The sequence below is a fragment of the Lontra canadensis genome, unplaced genomic scaffold (genome assembly GCF_010015895.1).
Source record: "Lontra canadensis isolate GAN:19392208 unplaced genomic scaffold, GSC_riverotter_1.0 scaffold79, whole genome shotgun sequence".
In the NCBI taxonomy this organism is placed as follows: Eukaryota; Metazoa; Chordata; class Mammalia; order Carnivora; family Mustelidae; genus Lontra; species Lontra canadensis.
Genome location: NW_022631073.1, coordinates 7,288,809 through 7,312,684, shown reverse-complemented (window position 1 = coordinate 7,312,684; position 23,876 = coordinate 7,288,809). Strand labels below are relative to the sequence as shown.

The 23,876-nt window shown below is 54.9% G+C and overlaps 1 protein-coding gene across 1 annotated transcript in view; it reads left to right on the top strand.

Annotated features, from left to right (window-relative positions):
* Positions 1 to 23,876, top strand: part of LHPP (phospholysine phosphohistidine inorganic pyrophosphate phosphatase) — a 121,124-nt gene that overhangs the window by 43,722 nt on the left and 53,526 nt on the right. Inside the window, exon 6 of the mRNA XM_032882125.1 lies at positions 4,269 to 4,360. Coding sequence (XP_032738016.1) covers positions 4,269 to 4,360 — 92 coding nt within the window. The remainder of the gene's footprint in view (positions 1 to 4,268; positions 4,361 to 23,876) is intronic.

The following is a 23,876-nucleotide window of genomic DNA, read 5'->3' as shown; positions in this document are numbered from 1 at the left end:
CACCCCCCTCCCCTACCTCCTAACCTGGTTGGCCTCTTCTGCTCAGATCAAAGCTCAAAACATCACCTCCTCCAGGAAGCCTTCCCTGACCACTACTCCTTCACAACCTCCTGTACTTTTGCAGAGGTCTTGGCTATGTATTTGTGAAATTAACTGATGAAGCTCTGTCTTTTGTGTTCCACTGGAGGCTTCATGAGGGCAGCGATGGTGTCTCTGACTCCCTGGGTCCTTACTGCCTGTCCCCAAAAGGGCTTGATACAAAAGAGCTGGGATGCTGGAGGCAAGAGTGCCATCATAGAGACTGGAGTGTCTCCAATAGAGCTAGATTAGGAATTTCCCCAACAAAACATTTCCTCATTTTTTTTTCCTTTTAAAGATGTACAGTAAACAAGTCTAGGCACTGTCCTTGATGCTTAACTTGCATGATTTCATTTAAATGCCACACCGTTTGTACCCATTTTACAGATAGAAGTGGAGGCTTGCCCTAGACCACAGAGCTCGCAAATAACAAAGCTGGGATGTGAGCCTGGTTGCTCTGTCCCCGTCTGAATCCCAAACTCAGTCTGTCCATTCTGCTCATCACATAGGGCCTGCCTTGTTTTCTACTACCCTGTACCCCTACTCTAAGATGGAAGACAGGCTCCGTGTGGACTCCTGTCCCCCCCCACCTCCCATGGGTAGAACTCCCCCAGCGTGAAAGCTTCACAGTCATCACTTTTATATTCCTTGACATTGGCTTGTGGGTTCCTTCATTGGTTCGCCATACCTGGCATCTGGATTCCAGAGAGAAGACTTGTGGAGTAACTGTTGGTTTTGAAGCTTCTGTCCCGGCCCCATCAGACACTGCCTTATCACAGGAGTCTGCTTTCTCAGGCCTGTTGGGCCTCCAACCACGTAAATTCCTGACTGAACTTGAGAACAGGTCTAGGGACGTGTTTGATGTCTGAGGCATTGGACTTTATTTCCACATCTTCTCCTAAAATATTTTGAAGCTTTTAATCAGAGTTCTGTGGTAGCTGAGTGAGGGGAGCTGCTGTTTTTTCTTTAGAAACACATTCTGTTATTAAGAAAGTATGAATCGATTTGAACAAGAATATCAATAATACATATCGATGTGGGCATAAGTACGCCCACAGATGAATAAAGCTCAGGCAGTCCCGAAGTCGACTCTACCTTGGTGACCAGTGGAGAGTCCGCTCAGCTTTGCCTCCTACCTGCCCCCAGACACGGACAGCCACGCCTTCTTCCCGAATACTGGTTCCCTCAATGAGCTTGTCAGCTGAGTGCCAGCATCAGCACATGCCCCTGCCTGCGGGAGCTCACCTGCTGCAGAAAGAGAGATAATCAGTACAGTGCAGTAGGGGACGTGCAGGGCAGGGGGGTAATTGGAGGGCTTTGGGGAGGGCCTTGGAGCCCCGGCAGCTTCAAAGGTGGTGGTCTTGAAAGCCTGTTAGGAGTTGGCCAGTAGAAGAAGGGGGCTAAGCGGGCAGATGGGTAGCCATGCGTCATAGGTCACCCTCTCCCTGTTCCTCTGGGCAGATCCGTATTTCCAGTTAGTACTTTCCTTTTGCCTAAGAGACTTCCTTTTACATGTCTTTTGTGTGGATCTATTGGTGATAATTTCTTTTAGCTTAAGACATCTGAAAAGACCTTTATTTCACCTTTGTTTTTGAAAGATACTTTCGTTGGGTATAGAATTCTATGTTGGCATTTCCCCACTGGCTACTCACCTGCATTGTTTTCAGTGGGAAATCGCATGTCTTATCTTTGTTTTTCAGTGGGAAATTGCATGTCTTATCTTTAAAAAAAAAAGCATGTGACTGCTTTTTTTTTTTTTTTTTTGTAAGGATTTTATTATTTTTTTGACAGAGAAAGACAGTGAGAGAGGGAACACAAGCAGGGGGAGTGGGAGAGGGAAAAGCAGGCTTGCTGCTGAGCAGAAAGCCCAGTCCTGGGATTGATCCCAGAACTCTGGATCATGACCTGAGCTGGATGCTTAACAACTGGGCCACCTAGGTAGTCCCCCACTTTTTATTTTGCACCAGCAGTCTTAAGATTTTTGCCTTATTACTGACTTTGAGCAATTTGATTATGTTGTGCCTTAATGTAATTTTCTTCATGTTTCTTGTGTTTCATGTTGATTAGGATCTTGCATTTGTGGCTTTATGAGTTTTCTTGTGTTTGGAAGCTTTTCAGCCATTAGGAGGAAGTCCGATGTTGTTTCTGTCATCTCCTCTCATCTCACCATCAGGAATTCCAGTTGCACGTGTATCAGGCCCTTTGAAGTCACATCATAGTTTGATGAGGCTCTGTTCACTTTTTAAAAAGATTGTATTTATTTATTTGAGAGAGAGAGAGCGCATGACCAGGGACAGGGAGGGACAGAGGGAAAGAGACAAGCAGGCTCCCCTACCTAACAGGGAGCCCAATGCGGGGCTCCATCCTGGATCCCAGGATCACGACCCAAGCCTAAAGCAGACGCTTACCCCAACTGAACCACTTAGGTGCCCCATTCTGTTCATTTTTGTTAAATTATTTTTTCTCTTGGTTTCATTTTGGTTGGTTTCTATTACTGTATCTTCAAGTTCATTAATGTTTTCTTCTGCATTATATAATCCAGTATTAATTTCATCCAGTGGGTTTTCCATTCCAGACATAATGTATCTCAAATGCTAAAAATGTAAATAAAATGTAAGCATTATTTAGTACCACTCACTTGCCATCAGTTACAAATATCAGTAAGTTGCACTGACTAGTAATTAAAAATCAAAGCAGTTCTTCTCCATCTGAAAAAAATCCGGTCTAGTTGCCTGTTCAAGAACTTCAGCTGGGATCTTTTCTTTTATCTACCATATCCCTACTTAACTTTTGGAGCACATGAAAGATAGCTGCAGTGACTAATAAAATGTCCTTGTCTGGTAATTCCCACATTTGTGTGAGTTCTGGGTCAGTTGAGGCTGATTTTTTTTCTGCTCATTATGTGTGATATTTGTCTTCTTTGCATGTCTGATCACTTTTTTAAATTAGTTGCCAGACGTTGTGAATTTTACCTTTTTTGGGTGCTGGTTATTTTGTTCTGGGATGTAGTTAAACAGCTTGGAAACAGTTGGATCCTTCCAGAGCTTGCTTTAAGATTTGGGGGGCAGTCCCAGAGCAGGGTTTGGTCTAAGGCTAATTACTCCCCACTCTGAGGCAAGGTGCTTCTGAGAACGCGACTCAGTGCCCCCGTGCATTATGAGACTTTCCAGTCTGGCTGGTGGAAACAGGCACTATTCTCATCCCCATTTGAGGTGTGGGTGATGTTTTCTTTCATTTTTCAGAGTGATTCTTTTCCTGGCCTCGGGTAGTTTCCTCACTCATGTGTGCTGATCAGCGGTCTATGAATGCTGCCTCATTCAGAGGGACACTCTGCAGATCTGCACCCTTCCTCTCTCTCCGGGTAGCCCCCTCCTCTCTGACACTCCATCCTGGGAACTTCAGCTGCCTCAGTCTCCCAGCGCCTAGCTTTGTCCCTCAATTCCAGGAGGCTGCCAGCCTCTGTGTGGTCCCTCCCTGTACCTACAGTCTGGAAACCGGAGGCACTCATGGGTTCCCCTCATGTTTCCAGTGTCCCAAATCACTGTCCTTCACTGCTTGATGTCCAGCGACTCGAAAACTGTTGTTTCTTCTAGTCTCTTTGGTTTCCTACTGTTTCGGGTGGGAGAGTATACCCCACAAGATGCTTTTGGAAATGACAGCCAGGCTGCAAGCATTTCCGGTGTGTGTGTGTGTGTGTGTGTGTGTTTGCACGTTAGTTTGGCTTTTGTAGTAATACGTTCATTATTGAAATCAAGACCTCCTAAACTGTGAGCTACAATGGTTTGCCAGAAATTTAGTCAGTTTTCACAGAACTAGTGGTTGGCTCCTGGGTAGAGCATTTGGCTGCAGGTAAAATGGAGCCTGTGTTGGAGGAGAGGCAAGACAGGGTCGGCGTCGCCACACATCCCTGTGACACTGTGTCATTTCGACTCCTGTGGGTTGATTTCATGTTGCCTACGTATGCGCTGTTAGAGCCCCTTGGCTCTTGGGCAGGGAGTGGAGGGGTGCAGTGGGAGATATATTCAAGGTGGGTCGACTTTCGATCAATACCATGACAACGCTGCCTTCTTTAATTTGTATGGTGGTAGTTTTAAGCATCAAATCAAGCGGTTGCTTATGTCAGAAAAGATGAAGGAGCACAGAATAAACTGTCCTGACATCACTTCTGAGCTCATGTGTCTGCCCGGCAGGCCATCATGATCGGAGACGATATCGTGGGAGATGTTGGCGGTGCCCAGCGGTGCGGAATGAGGGCCCTGCAGGTGCGGACGGGAAAGTTCAGGTGAGTGCCCTGCTCATGGTCAGGTTCATCTGCCTGCCTTCCTCCGTGGATTCCTGGGGTGTCCCATGTTTTTGTTTTGTTTTCTTCCCCCAAATAAAGGGGGTTGTTCTTTCCAAAAAGAATGGTATATGGACATCCGCTGACCTCTGTGTAAGTGTGCCCTAAGGCCGGACCTCGCTGATCTTTTCGTCGCAGGAGTGGTCAAGTAGGTCCAAGACTGAAAACTGGGGTTCGAATAGGGTGGAGCATGGAGAGAAAGAGCAAGGGCTCCAAGCTGTCCCCAGCCACAGCAGGTCGGGCTGAATTTGGGCCGTGCTCCTTTGGGCCAGGTGGTCAGAGCCTTCCCTGCCCCTGGAGCTTCCAGCCGGTGCCCCTCCTGGTCACCCTCCTTCTGGGGCTCTGCCATGTCTGTTTGTGGGAGACAGAGAACCTTGAGAGAGCAGATCCTTCCTTGGTCAGGGACCTCTTGGAACCAAACCTTGGTCTCCAGAGGAGCTTTTGTTAATCTCCTGGGTCAGAAGTGCAGCCTAGTCTTGGGCGGGTCCCCAGTGACACTTCTCAGGTCAGGTGCTTGTAGGCATGGGCAGGTGCCTTGCGGTTTCGGGGTTTGGCTTGTGGAGGATGTCTTAGACATCAGAGCATTGACTTGTGTTTTCCGGATGGGTTTGATTGTGGCTGTTCAGTATAATTTTGTAGATGCTGGAGAGACTTGGCTAAAATATGGTTACTCAAGTACCAAGGGGTATTTGGATTGGTAGTGGGGGTGGGAGGGGAGAGGAGGGTGGCATCTGTCCTGAGTGATCTGCTTAATGGGGTCAGAGAAGTGGGACATCTGGGTGGCTCAGTCGGTTGGGTGTCCGACTCTTGGTTTTAGCTAAGATCATGATCTCGGGTCATGAGACTGAGCCCTGTGTGGGGCTCCCTTCTTAGTGGGGCGTCTGCTGGAGATGCTTTCCCTCTGCCCCTCCCCCCAGTCACATTCGTTCTCTCTTTAAAATTAAATAAATCTTAAAAAGACAAAAACAAAAAACAAAAACAAACCAGGGTCAGGGAAATGGATTAGAAGGTCCTATTCATTGTGAAGCCCCTCTCTCGTGTGTGAGACCCAGGAGACCTGTGGGTTTGGGGTGGACACAAGGTGAATGAGGAAGGCTTGATGCAGGTGGATCTGCGGCCAGAAAGTCCCTTCCGGCCACGGCCTGGACCCTTCCAGGGCACTAGCAGCTCTCTTCAAGCTCCTGGCACAGCTGAAATATTGGCCCTCAAAGGGAGGGTTTTCAGGGTCCCCTTGGCTATGTCTGGCCTAAGGAAGTAAGGGAGACCCCACTCACCAACCTCGGAAGCATTTCAGGAGAGCAGCCTGGAGCTCCAAGGGCCCTAATTCCACCGATCCCTAAAGGTGCAGAGCCCAGGCCTGTTGCTGAGCTGGGGGGCTAGCCACCGTCTGGCGGACGCTCTGTTGACGGTGCCGCCCCCACTGCATGGTGCTGCTCCTGTCCTGCCTCCCAGCACTGGGGCTGGCGCTTTTCAGAGTCCCCCCGATGCCATCTTCCAGGGACATCAGCCTCATCAACAGTTGGCCCGACCTTTCTAGGCTGCTCACTGTGTGTAGATAAACGTTTGGTACACACACGTGTGTGCGTGTGTGCCTGTGTGCCTGTGTGTATACATGTGCATGCTTTTTTATATATATATATATATATATATATATATATATATATATATATAATATAAAGATTTTTTTATGAAAATAGCATTATATTACTGTACAACTTGCTACTTCCTTGGACAGTGTTCGGTGGCATCTTTCCGTGGCCACACTAACTTATTTTATACATCTCAGGAGATGCTGTACTTAGGTACCCTTTGGTGCCTGACACCCGACGGACCTTCAGCAGGGGTGGGTGACGCTGATGGTGTCTGTGAAACCGTCTCCCCTCCGGGCAGCGCCTCACCTGGCCTTGAGCGCAGAGGCTGGGGCTTAGTCTGTCTTTTCCGGAAGGCGGTACAGTTTCCTATCTTGTTGTTTGTCGTAAGGATGTGAATCTGCCTTTGTTGGCGTGCAGCACAGAGTGAAAGGGGCTCCGGTGCAGGTAAGGCAGCCAGTGAGCCAACTGGCTAAGAGGGGGGCCGGGTTCTGTGCGCGGGGGAGTGGGTGGGGACCTCTCTGTCACTGGCCACTCTAGAGCTGTGCTGCTGAGTGCGGGGACCACAGGCTGCCTTGAACTGTGGCTGGTCTCAGTCGGATGTGCTTGAAGTACGGAATACAGATCTAAAGACTGAACAGGAGACAAAAAATGTGGAAAAGCTCATTTGTCGTGTTGTATACTGATTACATGCGCAGAGGCTGGCATCTTATGTTAATTTCACCTGCTTATTCTTATTTTTGTCAGTGTAGCTGCTAGAAAGTTCTTGCTGGCCACCTTGGGTCCCATTACTCCCTGCATTTCTGTAAGGAGTGGGGGGTGGGGGACGCTGCACCTCCCCCTTTCCCCTGCAGATGGCACTCGCGACACACAGGCCCCAAAGGACAGCTAGAGAAACCATGTGCTCTGCGCCCCATGGGGCTGGGAAGCCACGGAGGCCTCCATGGCACCCTGCGTGGGAACCACTTCGTGGTGTTCTCTGGCTCTCCCGTGTGGGTCAGCTTCCCTCCAGAATGCAGTCGGGTCTTCCTGAGCTGAGCTTCGTCTGGAGTTACTGCATGTTTCACGGAGCATAAGTGGTTCAACTTGGTGGTCCTGCATCCGTGCTATGAACACGCCCCATTCCTCCCCTTCCCTGGTGGGGACACTTGGGTGGGTCCTGGTGTGGCCGTTCTTTGAAGTGCTGCCAGGAACGTCTGACCCTTGTTCCTGGGCACGTGGGCGTGGTCCTCGTAGGGTAGAGGTTTGCGTTGGAATTGCAGCGTCGTGGGGAGTGCATGTGATCCAGCAGGTGATGCCGGATTCCCACGGTGGCCGTGTGGGACCACTTCGGCTCTGCCTGCCGTGGGCAGGGCCCCTCTTGCTTCCAGCCTCTTCCCCACTGGGCTGTTTTGAAGGGGAGGCCTCTGGTCTTCCTAGTTTCCAGGCTTAGGGGCCTCGGGCAATGTCAGCTCCCAGCATTCCAGTCCACCCGGATGCTGGGCGCCCCTGGGAACTGGGGAGGGACCCACAAGGGCCTCGGGTGAGAAGGCATGGGAGAGGCACAGGTGGGCGTGGGTGGTGAGGTCAGTGGCTGCCAGGGTGGGAGAGGCGGGGCCGGGTGGGGGGCGGGACACACCCCTCTTGGCCTTGCCCTCTGGCTTTGCCTGGGTTGGCCTTCCTCCACACCTGCTCGGTTTACTTGCTCTTTGATTGGCTGTTGGTGGAGGGACACTGGCCCCTCACTTTAGCCCATGCATGCCCGGTAGGGGTGATGTTACTCCCAAGGGGGCCAGAATTCCTCTTAAGGGTGATAAAACTTAGACGTACCATGGTTGGGGGCATTCTGAAGGGCCGTAGTACATAAACAGGGTGGGGTGGTGGGCACCTTTTGTTTCCGCCTGTGCTGGGTGTGATCCTTGTGTTTCTTTGGGGTCACCCTCGTCTACCTCCAGCACCCTGGCAACACAGGCCTGGGCATGGGACTCAGGCTTGGCCAGTCTGAAGCATGAAGAGCTCCTGGCCATAGTTGTGGGGTTGTGATCTGAGTGGGGCTGGTGAGTTAGCCCAGGATTTTCCAGAACCTCTAGGAAAATGGCCGGTGAAGTGTAAGCCAGGAAGTTCCAGTGGCCATCTCTGGCACCCCAGAGAGAATCCTGATCGAGGGTCAAAGCGGAGTCTGGAGATGGGGAGAGAGAGATTGTGGTGACCTGATTAGAGCATCTGGATCTAGCGCTGCCTGAAGCTGACGCCTCCTCTGGCCTTTGTGGGAAAAGTGGGCCATTGAATTAGGAGTTTTGTGAGCAGTAGAGCAAGGGGCCCGGTGGTACCTCAGCTTGCGTCCCTCCAGCCTCTGAGCTCTCCCTGGCTGGTCAGCCATGTGGGCTTCTTTCTGAGATATGCCCATGGGGGAGCCTGCCCCAGGGCTCCCCTATCTTTACGTGCTGATAGGTCCCCATGCTGCCCTTTTCAAGGGGCAGAAAGAGACCACAATGGCCTTCAGCTTATACCACCACTGACTTTCTCCCTGCTCTAGAATGTGCTGGAAAGCACCTCATTTAACCTCAGAGGAAGCTGCCCACAAAGGTTTGCCAGAGCCGTCTCAACATAGAATGAGCTGCCTGGAGAGGGGGGTGTCCTTGTCACTAGAAATGACCCGCAGAGGCTGGCAGTCCTCCTTCTGGGGAGGCTGAAGAAGGGGCAGAGGCCGGGGTGACACGAAGCCTCGAATCCTTCCTGAGGCTGCTGATGGGGAGTCAGGTCTTCTCCGTGCTTCTGGTCCATGGGACGAGCCCAGGGGCTGGTCCTGTGTCCCCACTGACAGACACAGTTAGTGCCACAGTCCCCGCTTGCAGAGGCGGAAGATGAGGCCTTGTCCTTCAGGCCTCCGGTTCCACCCGGCCTGTGACCTCCCGCTCCAGGTCCTGGGCTGTTACTGCCAGGGCTGGAGCCCGGCTGGGAAAACCACAGGCAGAGCTACACACAGGTGTGTAGGCGGCCGAGTAGCGAGAGACTGGAAGGAAGGACATCTGATTGTCACAGAGGATTTAGTTAAGTGTCTTCTCAGTATTTTATGATGAGACTCCAAACGAGTTATTTTTTTTTTAAGTACACTTGTGCCCCCCGCCCACAGGTGTGTGAATTTGGAAGGTTCCAAAAAAAGAAAACCTCCTGAAAGTACAACTTCAGGGACGCCTGGGCGGCCCTGTCGGTTAAGTGTCCAACTCTTGATTTTGGCTCCGGTCCTAATCTCAGGGTTGTGAGGTGGAGGCCTGTGTCGGGCTCCGCATTGAGCCTGGAGCCTGCTTCCCTCTCTCCCTCTGCCCCTGGTCCCTGTCTCCTGCTCACACTCGCTCGTGCTCGCGTGCTCTCTCTCTCTCTCTTTCAAAAAAATATAAAAAAATAAAAGTATATCTTCATTAGTTCACAAACAGAAACCAACCCAAGTACTCCAACGTCCCCCAGCCTGCGGGCAGCTCTGCCCTGACCCTCAGTGCCCAGGGAGGGCCCCTCCTCGCCCACAAGAGTAAATCACCGCCCGGAGGTCTCTTCGTAGGGAAGTTTCCCACCGCCCGGACTGGGTCTGGCCCGGTGACAGCTCCCCCGGCTCCTCCTGCCTCCCCTTACGACGCGACACAGCCAAGGTGCGTTCTTCTCCCCCTGAGGTGTTTCATCTAGAAGGGATCAGGGCAAAGGGCTCCCGTCCCTTTGGCGGTGAAAGCAGTGCCTTCTCTGGGCCACCACACGTGCGCAGCTGTCTGCGACCTCCCCGTGGCATTCCCGCCTGGGGGCCAGCAGGGGGTGGCCTCATTTCACCCTACACACCAGCTTACACACGCACACATGCATATCCCTACATACCAGCTCACACACAGGCATACCCCCTACACACTGGCTTACACACACACACACACACACACACACACACCCTACACACCAGCTTATACACATGCATACCCCCTACACACTGGCTTACACACACATACCCTACACACCAGATCACACACACCCTACACACGAGCTTATACACACACCCTACACACCAGCTTATACACACACACATTTTGATCTGTGGAAGACTGGCAGACACTCAAGGGGGTATTCCAGCCTCCCCAGCCCTGAGGGGGTGCTCAGGGCTGTCTTCTCTGGCATTGCAGACCGTAGACCCCAGAACAGGGTGGGGGGTTGCGTGTGTCGCTGGCAGAGAGCCCTGAGCCAGCCCTAGCTGGAGAGGGGCCGACAGAAGACCATCTTGGGGCTCTCCTAGCTGAAGGGCCAAGCCAACACGGCTGTCATCTAAGACAGTCATGGTCACTATGATAACTCACTGCTCCCCTAGGCGGGACCCCAGGGGAAGGTGCAGCCTGGCCTCTGTGTTCTCCAGGTTCACCCCCTGGCTCTTCCTTCCTGTTCTCACACCCTGCCCTACCCAGCTGCCTTGGGCGTGGTGCCTCCGCCCAGATCTGGCGGGGTCCGCTTTCATTTTCCCTTCCTCCCTGCACCGCCTGCTGCTGCGGCCGCTAGGGGGCGCCCTGCTGCCGGGTCCGGGGAGGGGCCGGGTGCACACCAGCTCACGCGTGACATCCCTGTCCCACACACTCACGCCCAGGTCCCACACTCACACCAGACTCACGCCCAGGTCCCACACCCTCACGTGTACATATCCAGGCCACACACGCACACACATATTCACACCCAGGCTCCCTCCCAAACACACTCACACCCAGGCCCCCTCAGACAGCACACATGGGCCTGCTGGCACACTCACACTCACGCCCGCCCAGCCCACATGCCGGCCACACCCGCTTGCGTGCCCGCTCTTCCTCGCAGCAGCTGTGTGTCTGTGTTGGGACTGGGGCAGCAGGCCTGGGGGTCTTGCCCTCCCTCCAGGCCCTCGCCATCCTCTGCTGCCCCCACAAGGCAGGGTCACCAAGGCCTGGAAAACATGGAGGTGCTGGGTCTTAGGGTTTCTCTGCTGCTGCTGTGGCAAGAGCCTCTTGGCCGCTGGGGCCCCGGAAATTAAAGCCTCACATCAGCTCGCCAGGCCTTTTCCCCTTTGCCACCTGGCACCTTCTCAGGGAAGAGGAGCCTGAGACCCGCGAGTGCTCAGCCTTCGAGCACAAGAGGCCAGGTGCCCTCTTGAGGAGGTGGCCCTCCGGGCCCTCCAGCCCACGGTGCCCCGTCCCATCTCCAGGCCTTCGTTCACGCTGTGCCTTCCGCCTCTCCTGCCGCCCCTTCCTCGCCCGAGTCCTGCTGACTTGGAGGCCTTCCCTAATGAAGGAATTCCCAGAGTCCTTCCCATGGAAGGGCCCTGAGGGCACGCCCCGGCTTCCTGTGGGGAGCTCGGAGGAGCAGCGGGACGGTCTCATGGGCAGGGGTAACCTGTGGCCAATGGAAGCCCATGACAGAGCCCATGCCAGGGCCCAAACACACTTCACCTCCAGGAGAACTACCTGGCACTCTCTCGGCTTCCCCCAGCTTCTTATTTTCCAAGCCATTCCTGAGATTTCCAGAATAGAAAACAATTGCACGTACCTGTCCCCCGGGGCCAGACCTGGCCAGGCTTCCCCCGTCGGTCCCTGACGTCCTTCACAGCGAGGAGCGTCGGTCCCGGATGGGCAGCTCCGTGGGCCTCTCTCGAGACCGCCTCGTCGGTCTGGGCCGCTTCGCCGGCCTCCCCTCGGCTCCCCTCTCGAGGAGCCCAGGACATGCACTTTACTTGACGTTTCCTTGTGATGTGACCTGGGTCACGCACTGTGGGCCGGACTGTCACAGAAGTGCTTCTCAGGGCGTCCTGTCAGGAGGCGCGGGGTGTCCGTTTGCCCCTGTGTTGGTGGTGGCAACATCGATTACGATGGTGAGTGTCTTAAAGTTGTGTAAACTTCCGAGCTTTCTTCCCTTTGTGACTTACGACCCTTTGTGGGGGCTACATGGAGGCTGTGAAATCCCTCTCCTCACTCCGCTTCTCTGCTCCAGTGTCTGTCGCTGCTTCTGTGATGCTTGCTGATGTCTTTCCATCTTTTCGTTCTTACATTTGTTGTTGGCATTCTACGGTAAAGAAGATTTTTTTCTCACCACTCACTTCAACCAGTGTGGACGTATGGAATTCTGTTTAGTTTGATAGGTTGTAATCTGTTATCATCAGAATTTATTTCGAGGCTCACAGCATCCCCGATGTGGCCGGTGGCCGTCTTTCCAGCTGGCGGTGTGGCTTTTTGGCCCGTCCCGTCATTCTCGGAGCCCTTCCTTAGTTTTCTGGCACAAAACAATGTTCTGTCTTTGCCTCAGCCCTGGAGCTGGCCATTTCTTGAGGAGCCCTGGTTCCTTTTAGTGGATAGTGGTAGGTAGAATTGAACCCCAGTGCACTCGACGCTCTTCCCATGCCTCTGGGTGTCACTGCTCTCTGACCCTCTCCGTGGACGGAGGTGGGACACATATGCTTGCATGTCCCCATGCGTTCACACGTCCGTCTGCTGGAACCTCTGCATCCGTGTCTCTCAAAGACAGCATGTTCTCCCCGCCACCTTGGACTCCAGGCCGACACCACAGGCTTCAGCCCGGCTGATGCCTTTGCAGATTTGTACCTTCCTTCTCTTATGGGGAGAAACCTGGTTTACATTATTCTCCCTCCACTGGTGTGTTTGCTCGGCCCCCTTGCATGTAGCCAGCCTGACCTTGCCGGGCCGCTGAATGCCGTCCTACCCGCCGCCCCAAAGCCTCCTGACGGGGAGCCCCGGCCCCCCTCCCAGGCCTGGTGCCATGGGCTCCCTGCCCACAAGAAAGGAGGGAAGACCCCAGACGCTGGCCGCCTCATCTGCCTCCCTGCTCTCTCCCATCCTGCTTCTTGAGCGAACAGATGGGTCTTTGCCAGTTTTGCTCTCCCCACATTGCCCGGCACGTGGGGGGCACTCTGCGTTTGTTAAACTGAGTTGGGGGAGAGGCCCTCCGGCTTCCCAGCCACTTTCACGTTTGTGGCCCCTTCCAGCCCCGCGGTAGGCAGAGAAAGTGCTGTTTTCGGGGGAAGGAGCTGACTCCTCCAGGGTCCCCACCCCAGGCTAGGAAGGCATCTCCCAGAAAGTTGCCAGCACATGTGTCCCAGCTGTCCCTGCGCCTGGATGAGAGCCTGGCCGTGTTGTGTGCCTGCTCGTATGGGAGGAGGGACCCTTCGATGCTGCTCCCGGGCCCTCACCTGGGGTTGGTGCTGCAGGGACAGAGCCCGTGTTCCCCGGAGAGGAGCCCCAGGCTCACATCCTGGCCTAGCTGCTTTCCAGCTGGAAGAGCCCTGAGTCTCAGCTTTCTCATCCGTAAAGTGGGGATTGGGATGGGGAAGCATTCCTTTGTGTCCTGAGCACTCTGTACGGGAAGGGCTCAGTAAACACACAGCTGCAGAGAGAGGTCAGTGGAATGCTTCGTCTCCTCATCTGCACAGCCCAGCAGGGCCCCAGGCTGCTGGCCCCACCCTCCAGAGGCCCGGGGGCATCCCTGAGGTCAGGCTCAGCCAACACCCCCACTCTGGGTAGGATCACGGGGGTCGTGCACTGGGATGAGTCACAGCGCCACTTTGAAAATTTGCCCCTACAGACCGTAACCAGAATGTTCTCACAGGCTGGCTCCTGGCCTTCCCTTCGTGTGGGGGCGGGGTTGGCCTTGCTCAGAAGTTTATAGCCTTGGGGTGGGGGGAGGGAAAAGTCCAGGTACGGCCACGATGATCTCTGTGGCTGCTCACAGCCCTGTGACAGGCAGGCAGGGCTTGGCGTGGCCCCCCATGGGGCTAGCCTCACCCCGAAGGAAGGATGCTTGATGGGAAAAGTAGGCTTTTCTTTAAAGAGGATGCAGTCGGCTGTATCCCAGCTTAATGTGGGGGGAGGAGCAGGTGATGCTCCCAGCCTCCCTGACCCCCCTGCCAGGAGGTGGACCCCACTATTGCTCGGCTGCCTGCTCCTGCCACCCAGAGTGTATCCGGAAGGCAGCTCGGTTTTGCGAGCAGCTCCTGTGTGCGCAGTGGCATGTAGGGAGAAGAGTCCCCAGTCTGGTGCTGGGCACGGAATGTGTATCCGACGCAGAAGGCAGGGGGATGAGGTGTCCAGGGTGAGGATAGCAGCACAGGGGAGCCCCTGGCCAGCAGGGACTGTGTTTGCTCCGTGTTCTACCCCGAGAGGGCACAGGGCTGGACAGGTTCTGAATGACAGAGTTTAGGGATTGGGGCTGAGGACCCAAGCGGGCCTGGGGTGTGTAGCCTGGAGACGGCGGACTGGCTAAAGCAGAGCCCTTTGCTGCGGCAGGATTCCTTTAAAGGCCCCAAAGCATGACTGAAACATGGTGGGCAGCAGGAGAAGGCCCGAGGCAGGGTCACCCTTGTCTGAGGAGCAGATGCCCCTCATGGGACTACCTGGATGGCCACTGCTGGGGGATTCATGTTGCTGTCTTGCCCTCCCCTCCACCCCGTGCTGGGGAGTTCAGCACCTGGAGGCAGGCGTCGGCTGGCCTGGGTCTTCTCACCACAGCTCTGTAGCGTTTTCTCTGGTCGTTGAAATGTGGGATCGTAAAGAGAGCTGATGGCAGGGAGGGGGCAGCGGTGGCCTGTCAGAAGCGGCACCAGGGTGGCAGGAGGCCTGCATGGATGTCTCTCAGCCTGACCAGCCCTGGCCTGGGCACAGGGGGGCTGGGGAAGGCCCAAGGCTTTGCGGCCCAGGGCAGGTGTGTGACCCTACGTGGGCTCGTTTGCCTCTCTGTTCTCCGTCTGCATTTTACAGATGACGCGGCTGCCCTTGCAGGATGCTTGGGGTCCAGGTGAGCCTGCCGTGACCCCGTCTCCTCCCTTCCTGGTGCCTGACGGGAGATCGCTCATGGCTTCTGGCTCGGGCTGACCCAGGGCTGGGAAGAGCTCATCGGTCAGGCTGTACATGTCGCAGTGAGGCCTATACTTCCAAGTAAAGACTTGCACAGAATCTGAGTGTTTTCTCATGTGCCCTGGTCTTTGGAGCCTGGCGGGTAAGCGCACAGGTTCTGGAACCTGCTCCCGGGCTGTGACCCAGCTCAGCTGTTCGCCCTTGGGCAGGTTACTTAACCTCTCTGGGCGTTAGCTTCCTCCCCACAGGGTGAGTCATGTCTTCTTCCTAAGGTTGTTGGGAAAACACAGTTGGGGACCTCCTGAGCCAGACATGATCACTAACGGGATAATCTACCCTCAAAGCAACTGTATGGGACAGTTAACTCATTATTTCGGGAGGCTGAGTGACTCGCCTGGGTTCGCACAGCTGCTCAGAGCTGGCCTTTGAACCTGTGGTCTGGCATGAGCAGTGTTACCTGTGACTACTGTCTCTCTGTTTCTGCGCCGTTTTAAATTAGTCCGGTGGACTTTTAAATCGAGTCGGCCACCAGGGACCTGTGCTGTGAAGTCCTGCTAGGCGGGCCTGGTGCTGGGAGGATCGAGTCACAGCGGCCAGAGGAGCTCCGAGCCTCAGGGCAGAACGAGTGTGGGCTCAGCCTCCTCGGGTGGGGGCCCCCAAGTCCCAGTTCTGCTCTGGTCCCCGGAAATTAGCAGGATCCAGGTGGCTTCCCGACCTGACCCCTAATTCAGCTGGAGCAGCTCTTGTCTGTATCGGGTTCCTTGTGAATTCCTAGTGTCCTAGCTGCCCAGTGTCCCAGCAGGTTCTGCTGCTTTGAAGCATTTAAAAGCTCCAAGGAGCCCGGATCTTCAGATCCTGTCCCTACCCCACTTGCCCTTTTACAGGTGTGGAGACTGAGACAGGCCAGGAGCTGACCGGGGGGGTTGGCAGGGCCCTGGCCCCAGGGCCCCCTATGTGCCCTTCCCATCCCCGCCCGTGTGTGCAGCCCCAGCTCAGAGCCGAATGGACCCCGCTGTCCCTCCTTGTCCCCCTCTGTCCCTGCCCCGCTGTGCCTCCCAAAGGGCCCCTTGGTCTCCCTCCCCAGCATTCCGCCCGGAGGCTTCATGGGTCTCATGGATACTGTGTCTGGGGGCCGGCAGGATCCGGGTCGCATGTGGAAGACATTCCTGGTTTTGTTCTGGCAAACCAGAACAAAGACAGCAGGGAAGGAGAAGAGGTTAACCGGTTTAGAACCTGCCAGTAAAGGGGAAGCACCAGTGTCTTCATATAAAACAGCTTAAGGATATTTTATTTTTATTGGGGGGGGGGCAGAGGGAGGAGGAGAGAGAGAATCTTAAGCAGGCTCCAAACCCACCGTGGACTGCACTTTAGGCTCAATCCCACGACTGTGACATCGTAACCTGAAATCAAGAGTTGGCTGCTTAACCGACTGGCCCCCCCGGGCACCGCATCATATAAAATATCTTTTTTTTTTTTTTTTAGATTTTATTTATGCATTTTAGAACGAGACGCGGGGAGGGAGAGGGAGAACGAGCAATGAGCAGGAGGAGGGGCAGAGGGAACCCAACATAGGGCTTGATCCCAGAACCCTGAGATAATGACCTGAGCTGAAGTCAGGTGACTGAGCCACCCAGGTGTCCCCCATGCAGAATAGTTTAAAATGCACTTCTGCCCTGCCTCTCCACTTGCCAGGAGGGAAGCTCACCAGGGCCTCCTCGTGTCCCAGATCCTCTCCGCAGACCTGAGAACACCCCCACCCCTGCTCCCAGACCTAGGGGCAGTGGGCGGAATGTGTGGGGAAGCCAAGGGGACCCCGGACTCCAGGGAGCTCAGCCGGCATGTCCTGGAGCCAAAGCAGAAGTCTGGAGGGTTCTTCGAGCCAGGGTCTGGGGAGGCTCAGGGTTTCAGGGCTACTCTGGAGGGGACCCTCTGAAGGCAGTCAGGGAGCAGGACAGGCCCCCATTTGGCAGAAGATCGTCGGGAATCTGAGATATTTTAAGAACGAATCTTGCATTGCAGCTCCGAGCCGGGGAGGGCTGGGTCTGATCCAGCAAGGGTTGGTTTGGACAGCGGCTCTTGATGGGCCGTGCTGGAAGCGGTTGGTATCCTTCAGCTGCTGGGAGATGGGTGGGCTGGGCCGTGAGCAGCGGGGGGCCGGGACTTTGCCTCCTGGCTCTGCTGAGGGCCGCCAGGGGGTGGCTCGGGCTTCTGATCTCTCAGGCAATGACAAGAATAGCTGTCTTTCTGGAATAATCCAGCACTTACCAGGTGCTGGCTGTGGCACTTTTCCTCCTTTGTGCAACCAGCTTGTAGGGTAAACACAGTTTTTAAATAGAAACTTGAGCATCAGGGACAGTAACAGCCTGGGAGTCGAACCCGGTGTGTCTGACTCCAGATCCTCTATTTGCAGTCCAGGCTGAGCGTGCCCAGACTCGGTTTCCCCACCTGCCCTCTCTGGTCCCCTACTGCTGAGAGAGGTCCTGGGAACTCGGAGCCCGGGAATATTGTGGGGGCCCAGGAACACATTGGGGGTGTCAGAGCTCAGTCTGCGTGGCAGGGGTCCATGTTGTTGCCACAATTGGGAGGCCCGAATTGGGGTCGCAGAGAGGGGGCCAGAGGCACAGCCATCTGGAGCAGGCTGTGCCTGCAGGCAAGGTGGGAAGACGGGGCCTCCTGGAGCCCCTTCTGTCTCCCTCCCAGCCCCGCGCCCGAGGCCGTGAGCCCAGAGCTCCTGGAGCTCATCGGGATACAGCCTGCAGGCTATGCCCATTGTAGGCCACAGCTGGTCCCTACCTCACCCAGGACACTGTTCCCACTTCACAGATGAGGGACACAGAGGCCAGAGAGCCAAATGGCTGGCATGAGAGCCAGCCCTAGGAGCCGGGCTCCCTGTTTCCTGCTTGTGTGGCTCCCATTTCTGTGCCTGCTGCTTTTGGGGGAGACTTGGAGAGATCAGCCCACTGTGAGTCATGTAGGTTGCGTCGTAATTGCCCAGGTACACGTGTGTGTGGGTTTATACCCCAAACGTGTGCCATAACGGAGCGGGGGCAGGGATGCGGGCAGGGCTCAGATGCGGGGCTGTGGCCCACGTGACGAAAACACCCTCTTAAGATCTGGTAGGGTCCTGGACCTCTGCTCTGGTGAATCCTCTTGTGGGCGCCCCCATTCCAATTCCCCCTTCCTGGGTGACACCCCCGCCCCCATGCGGAAGTCTGGGCCCACTCTGCCGTTGGCTGTTGCTTTTGCTACGGTCCACAGGCCTCACCTCCGTGGACCCCACCACTGCCTTTGCCCTTCCCAGAGCGTGGTCTCCCATTTGCCCCGTCTTCTCACTGCACCGGGACGTTCTGTGTGAGGGAAAGAGGTGCGGGGCTGCAGGGCTCTGGTACACACATGTCCAACAGCCTCAGGAGACCAGGCTGCCCTTCCGGCCCAAGAGGAAACAGCAGACAGGCCTCCATCACCCCCCTCCCCGGAGGCTGAGGGCCACGCCAGTCTGCCTTGAGCCACGTGGCTGCCCACAAAGGGTTTGTGATGCAGATCTGGAAGAGACCGGTGACGGTGCAGATCTGGGGACCAGTGTGCCATTTGTTGGGAGACTCACACCTCTAGGAGAACCCTTGGGAATTCTCTAAGTCCTTTCCTACGCCCCACGTGCCTCCCCGCCATCTTACAGAAGAATAAGCCTCAGCGTGGCTTCCAACGTGCCTGGCTCTCACAGCCATCGGAAAGCTTCGGGGATCCCGCGGTCTGGACGTGCTCCCCAGGACACGTGCTCACTGCCTCTCAGTTCTTGCAACAGAGGCGTGGCGAAGGAAGGAAGCACTTCCTAAGAAGTTTGTGCTACCTCCCATGACATTTTAAGGCACTTGATTTCTCAAAATATTATAGGGATTGAGTTATTTTTAGCCTGGCCTCGCGGAATTGGAGAATAGGGTTGCCGCAGCTTGGGCACACAGGCTTCTAATATAGAATGCTTATTCACGGCCTCTTTTTCAGGGGAGCTGGATGATTTGAGGAAATGTGGCATGCATGCCCCGAGGCATACCAGAGGGCCCCCAAGTGGTCCCTATGGCTCACTGACTGTCTTGAAACCCAAATGCCGCCCCCCTTCCGGAGCTCTGCAGGGTGCAGGTTGGGGATGGTGGAGGGGAGGCAGCAGAGCATCAAAGCTGCTGTCTGCATTCCCATCCTGCCCCAGTCCCTTCAGGCCTCAGTTTCCTTATCTTTAAAATGGGAGCAATGAGGGGTGCCTGGATGGCTCAGCTGGTTAAGCATCTGACTTGTGATTTTGGTTCAGGTCATAATCTCAGGGTCATGAGATCGAGCCCCGCATCAAGCTCCACGCATGCTACTTTCCTGACAGCCTCCTTGCTTGGCCCTCCCTACCCCCGCCTGGCCTCCCCACACTTTCATGGGTCTTTCTATGGGCACAACCCACCTGCGTTTCCCCACTGGGGTCCAGCTGTCTGCCTGACTCGTGCCTACCCCATGGGGACCTGAGTTCATAACTGACCTGGGAGGGCACTGCCTGTCCCCCAGCCCCGGGTGCACCCTCAGGACCACCTAAGGCCACATCACCCACACCTGGGACTGCGTACCCGTCAGGAGCAGTCCTACCAGTGGAACGAAGGCAGAGATGCCCCAGGAAGGCCAAGACTTCGGAGTCTGGGAACAGGGAGTCTATCTGGGCCCAGGGCCTTTTTCTCAAGATGGTTGATGGGGGTGGTGAAAGGCCTCCACACACCCGTGGCTACTGTTAGCCTCTAGGCCAGCGTTCCATTATGGTGGTCAGGATTCTTTTTCTGTTTTTTTAAAAACTGATATTGACATGTAACCTACAGAATAGTGAACAGAACTTAGGTACACAAACTTAACACACTTTTATTAAGTGTACACACCTGTGTAAGCAGAACGAGGCCAGCCTCCCCGACCCAGACCCCCTTGGGTCTCTTTCAGTCACTTTGCCCCCTGAGATAACCATGACCCTGATGACCTCTAACAGCAGAGATTAGTTTGCCTGTTTGGGAACTTCCTATAAAGGGAATCATAGCACACGTACTCTTCTTCTCATGGTCAGCCTTTTAAGGGCATCTGCTGGGTGGGCAGCTGGACCGTGTGGTGTCATCCTGGCATCGGTAGTGGCATCTGTTTTGGGGGGTATGCTTGGGGGTGTTGCTGGGTTGCTGTCCTCCCTGCATTTGGTGGGCTGGTGGGAAGGTCCAAGGTGTATAGGGCTCTGTGAGGGGCACTGTGTCTGCAGGGGGTGTCTCTCGGAGCAGTGTGGGATGGAAAGGAGCCACACTTTCCTGACCTTGGGTGGCCGCTAAGGGACAGGGTCGCTCCGTGCCTGCTGTGCCTGGAGCCGGGCCGAGGGCTCCGCGCATCGCGCCGTTCCTGGCAGCTGGCCACTCACATTTATCAAAGGTCTGTTCTCTGCTAGGCCCCTGCCAGGCACTGGGATGTACCTGCCAAATATTTGCTCAAATTATTAGCTAAATAATAAGACAGTGAGTTATTTTGTTGTACTTGTGCCCGAGAAGTTGCCGGGAGAAGTCCGGAGCCATCCTAAATTCCTCTTCTGTCCTGTCCTGTGGCTGCCAAGTCTTATGCTCTCCCGCCTGGAGATTTCAAGCCAGCCACGCTGTCCCCTCCTCACCACCGCTGGCCTGGATCCCTGTCGTAACCCCCTGTTCCCGTCGGCGCGCCTTTGGCCGCGGCTGACAGGACACCACCAGCAGTGAGTGGCCTCAACCCTCAGGGTAGTTATTTACCTAAGAACGCAGCCAGCCATCCTCAGACTCACTGGTGGCACCGCTCTTAGGTGCGATCTTTGTCTTTCTGGTCCACCAGCCTTCGTATCAGCAGAAATCCAAGTTTTTTAAGGCCTGAAGTTTAAAGAGCTTGGACAAGGGGGGGCATTTGAAGAAAAAAAGAAATACAACATTGGGTTTAATGAATACAAAATTAGGTTCAAAAGAATTGAAAACATATGTTCAAACAAAAACATGGACACCAGTACTTGGAGCAGCGATATTCATGATATCCCCAAAGTGGAAACAACCCAGATGTCCGTCAGCTGATGCAGGGAAGACAAAATGTGGCCGGTGTGGCCTCCCCACACAACAGAATGTTGTTCAACCATAAAAGAGAACAAGGTCCTGTGGGCAGGCCGTGCCACGGATGATCTTTGCAGACGTGGTGCGAGTGAAGGAAGCCAGATGCAAAAAAGCCACATGTTGTGTGGTTCCGTTTATAGAAATGTCCAGAATAGGCAAAGCTGTGGAGATAGAAGGTAGATTCGTGGTTGCCAGGGGCTTCAGGGGAGCCAGGATTGGTGAGTGACTGCTTCATGGGTACAAGGCTTCCTTTAGGGTGATGAAATGTTCTGGAAGTAGATGGTGATGGATACGTAATGCGGTGAATGTCCCAAAAGCTACTGAAGTGTACACTTTAAAATGGTGGATTTGATGTTATGTGAATTTTTTTTTAAGATTTTATTTTTGTATTCGTGAAAGAGAGAGAGAGAGAAAGAGGGAGAGGCAGAGGGAGAAGCAGGCTCCCCAGGGAGCAGGGAGCCCAATGTGGGACTTGATTCTAGGACCCTGAATGATGACCTGAGCCGAAGGCAGACACTTAACCATCTGGGCCACCCATGTTATGTGAATTTTATCTCAATTTAGAAATGGCCTTTGAGGGGCGCCTGGGTGGATCAGTGGGTTAAAGCTTCTGCCTTCAGCTCAGGTCAGATCCCAGGGTCCTGGGATCGAGCCCCACGTCGGGCTCTCTGCTTGGCAGGGAGCCTGCTTCCCTTCCTCTCTCTCTGCCTGCCTCTCTGCCTACTTGTGATCTGTGTCTGTCAAATAAATAAATAGGGACGCCTGGGTGGCTCAGTGGGTTGAAGCCTCTGCCTTCGGCTCGGGTCATGATCCCAGGGTCGTGGGAGCAAGCCCCACATTGGGCTCTCTGCTCCGCAGGGAGCCTGCTTTCTCCTCTCTCTCTCTGCCTGCCTCTCTGCCTGCTTGTGATCTCTGTCAAATAAATAAATAAAATCTTTTTTTAAAAAATTAAATAAATAAATAAATAAAATCTTAAAAAAAAATGGCCTTTGATGTGAACGCACTGTCACCTCATGGTCATAAGATGGCTGCCATGGTACCGGGTATCATGGTCACCTTCAGGGCGGTGCTGGTGAGTTCTCCTCCCATGAGAATCCCTTGCGAGTGGATACAAAAGCTCTCCCAGAGGTGCCCCCAAGAGACTTCCAGTTATGTGTTTGGGGTTGGGTCATGTGACCATGCCTGACTGCAGGGCTTCTCCGGAAGGAGGTACCTGGCAAGAAGCAGTGGGACTGTCACAGCTGGCTCAGCCAGCCATGTCCTCTGAGAGTGGGCCCATTGCTGCCTCCAGCAAAACTGCGGTGTTGTAGCCAGAAAGCTAGCCTTTCTGCCTCCATAATGCCCCTGCCCCATCCTCCCAGCAGCAGCCAGGCCTGCAGTCCAGACACTGAGACCTACCGTGCCATCCCCCCGGCCCGGAACCACCCCCGGGCTCTGTGCTGCCTTCCAAGCAAGGCCAAGCTCATTGCTCCGGTGTCTGGATGGCTCTCCTGAGCCAGCCTCTGCCAGTCCGTCCTCACTCCCTCTGGAAGCATGTTCCTCCGCAGCTGTGGGCCTTTGCCATGCCCTTGACCCTGAAGAGGACAGTGGCGACGTGGATGAGAATGCAGTGATGGTGGCTGGCAGGGAAGGGGCGCGTCTGCAGGAGGTGCTTTCTACCCGCTTCTTCTTGAATCCCTTCCCTTAAAACTCAGAATCCGGTGATACCTTCATCCCCATTTTATCGACAAGGGACAGGGTGCTGGGTGGGCGAGTTTCTTGTCTGGTCATGTTGTGGCGGGAGCAGCAGGATGGGTGGGTGGTGCTGGTGGCCACGGAATGGTCCCAGCTCCATTTTCTGAGCCCTTGAGAGGTGGGGACTGGGCACGTGGGCAAGCCCCACGTGTCATCTGATCATTAGAAACGGCCCTCGTTTGAAAGTTAAGGAGACTGTGGCTCTGAGCAGGGCAGGGCCCTGCCTGGGGTCCCAGAGCTAATGGGAGCCCACACCTTCTGAAGGCCTTGCAGTCCCTGTGCTGGGAGATAGCTGGGAGAGTGGGTGTGGCAGTCTGCAGCATTCAAGGACCCTCGCCCATTTGGGGCCCCGTGGGCGTTCACACACTGGGAAGAGGCCTTTGCCTCTTTCAGACCCCAAGGCCTTCTGCAGATTCCTGCGACCAGCCCAGGACTCACCCTCCCTGACCTTTCCACTCCGGGCTCCTTACACGACAAGGGCCTGTCCCCGAGCACACGGTCCCCACCGTCCACCTAGACCGTGTCCTTCGGCCACTCTCCTCGGTCCCTCAGTCATCACTGCCCACCCCCCGCCCCGTGGCCTGAGCTCACTCACACCACCGTGGGCACCCTCTCCCCATCCGACCTGCCGGCCCACCTCCCGTCCATCTTCCCCGGGAGGCAGGAGGACCTAGAGTGTGCACGCCATCATCCCACTCCCTACCTTGAACACCCTGCGGTTTCTTGTGTCCTGTGGCAAGTACAGGTCTTCCGTGTCCCCTTGCTCTCTGGTCTCACATTCCCCAGACATCCCTGTCCTTGTCACATCCCGTTCTCCTTCCTTGTCTGTAGGCATACTGGTATCTGGTTCTTACCATTTGTAGATAATGTTAGAGTTTTATGTTCTGTGTTTGCCGTTAACATTATACCACACGTATTGTTCTTTTTATTATGATCTTCAAGATTTTCTACACCTCTTCCCCCTCCTCTCTTCTGCCCCCCATTCCGAAATAATCTGTGTTAACAACCTGCTCAGCCTCTCTCCGCTCTCGTGTGTACCCCCCCCACACACACACACCGGGGCTCGTCTTGTTTATCTTCTACAGGATGGAGTCATACTGTGTCTCTTTGCACCTTGCTTTTCTCTCTTCACATCTGGATACCTGCCATGTCGGCGACAGGAGCACTAGCTGGGGCTTTTCATGAGCTG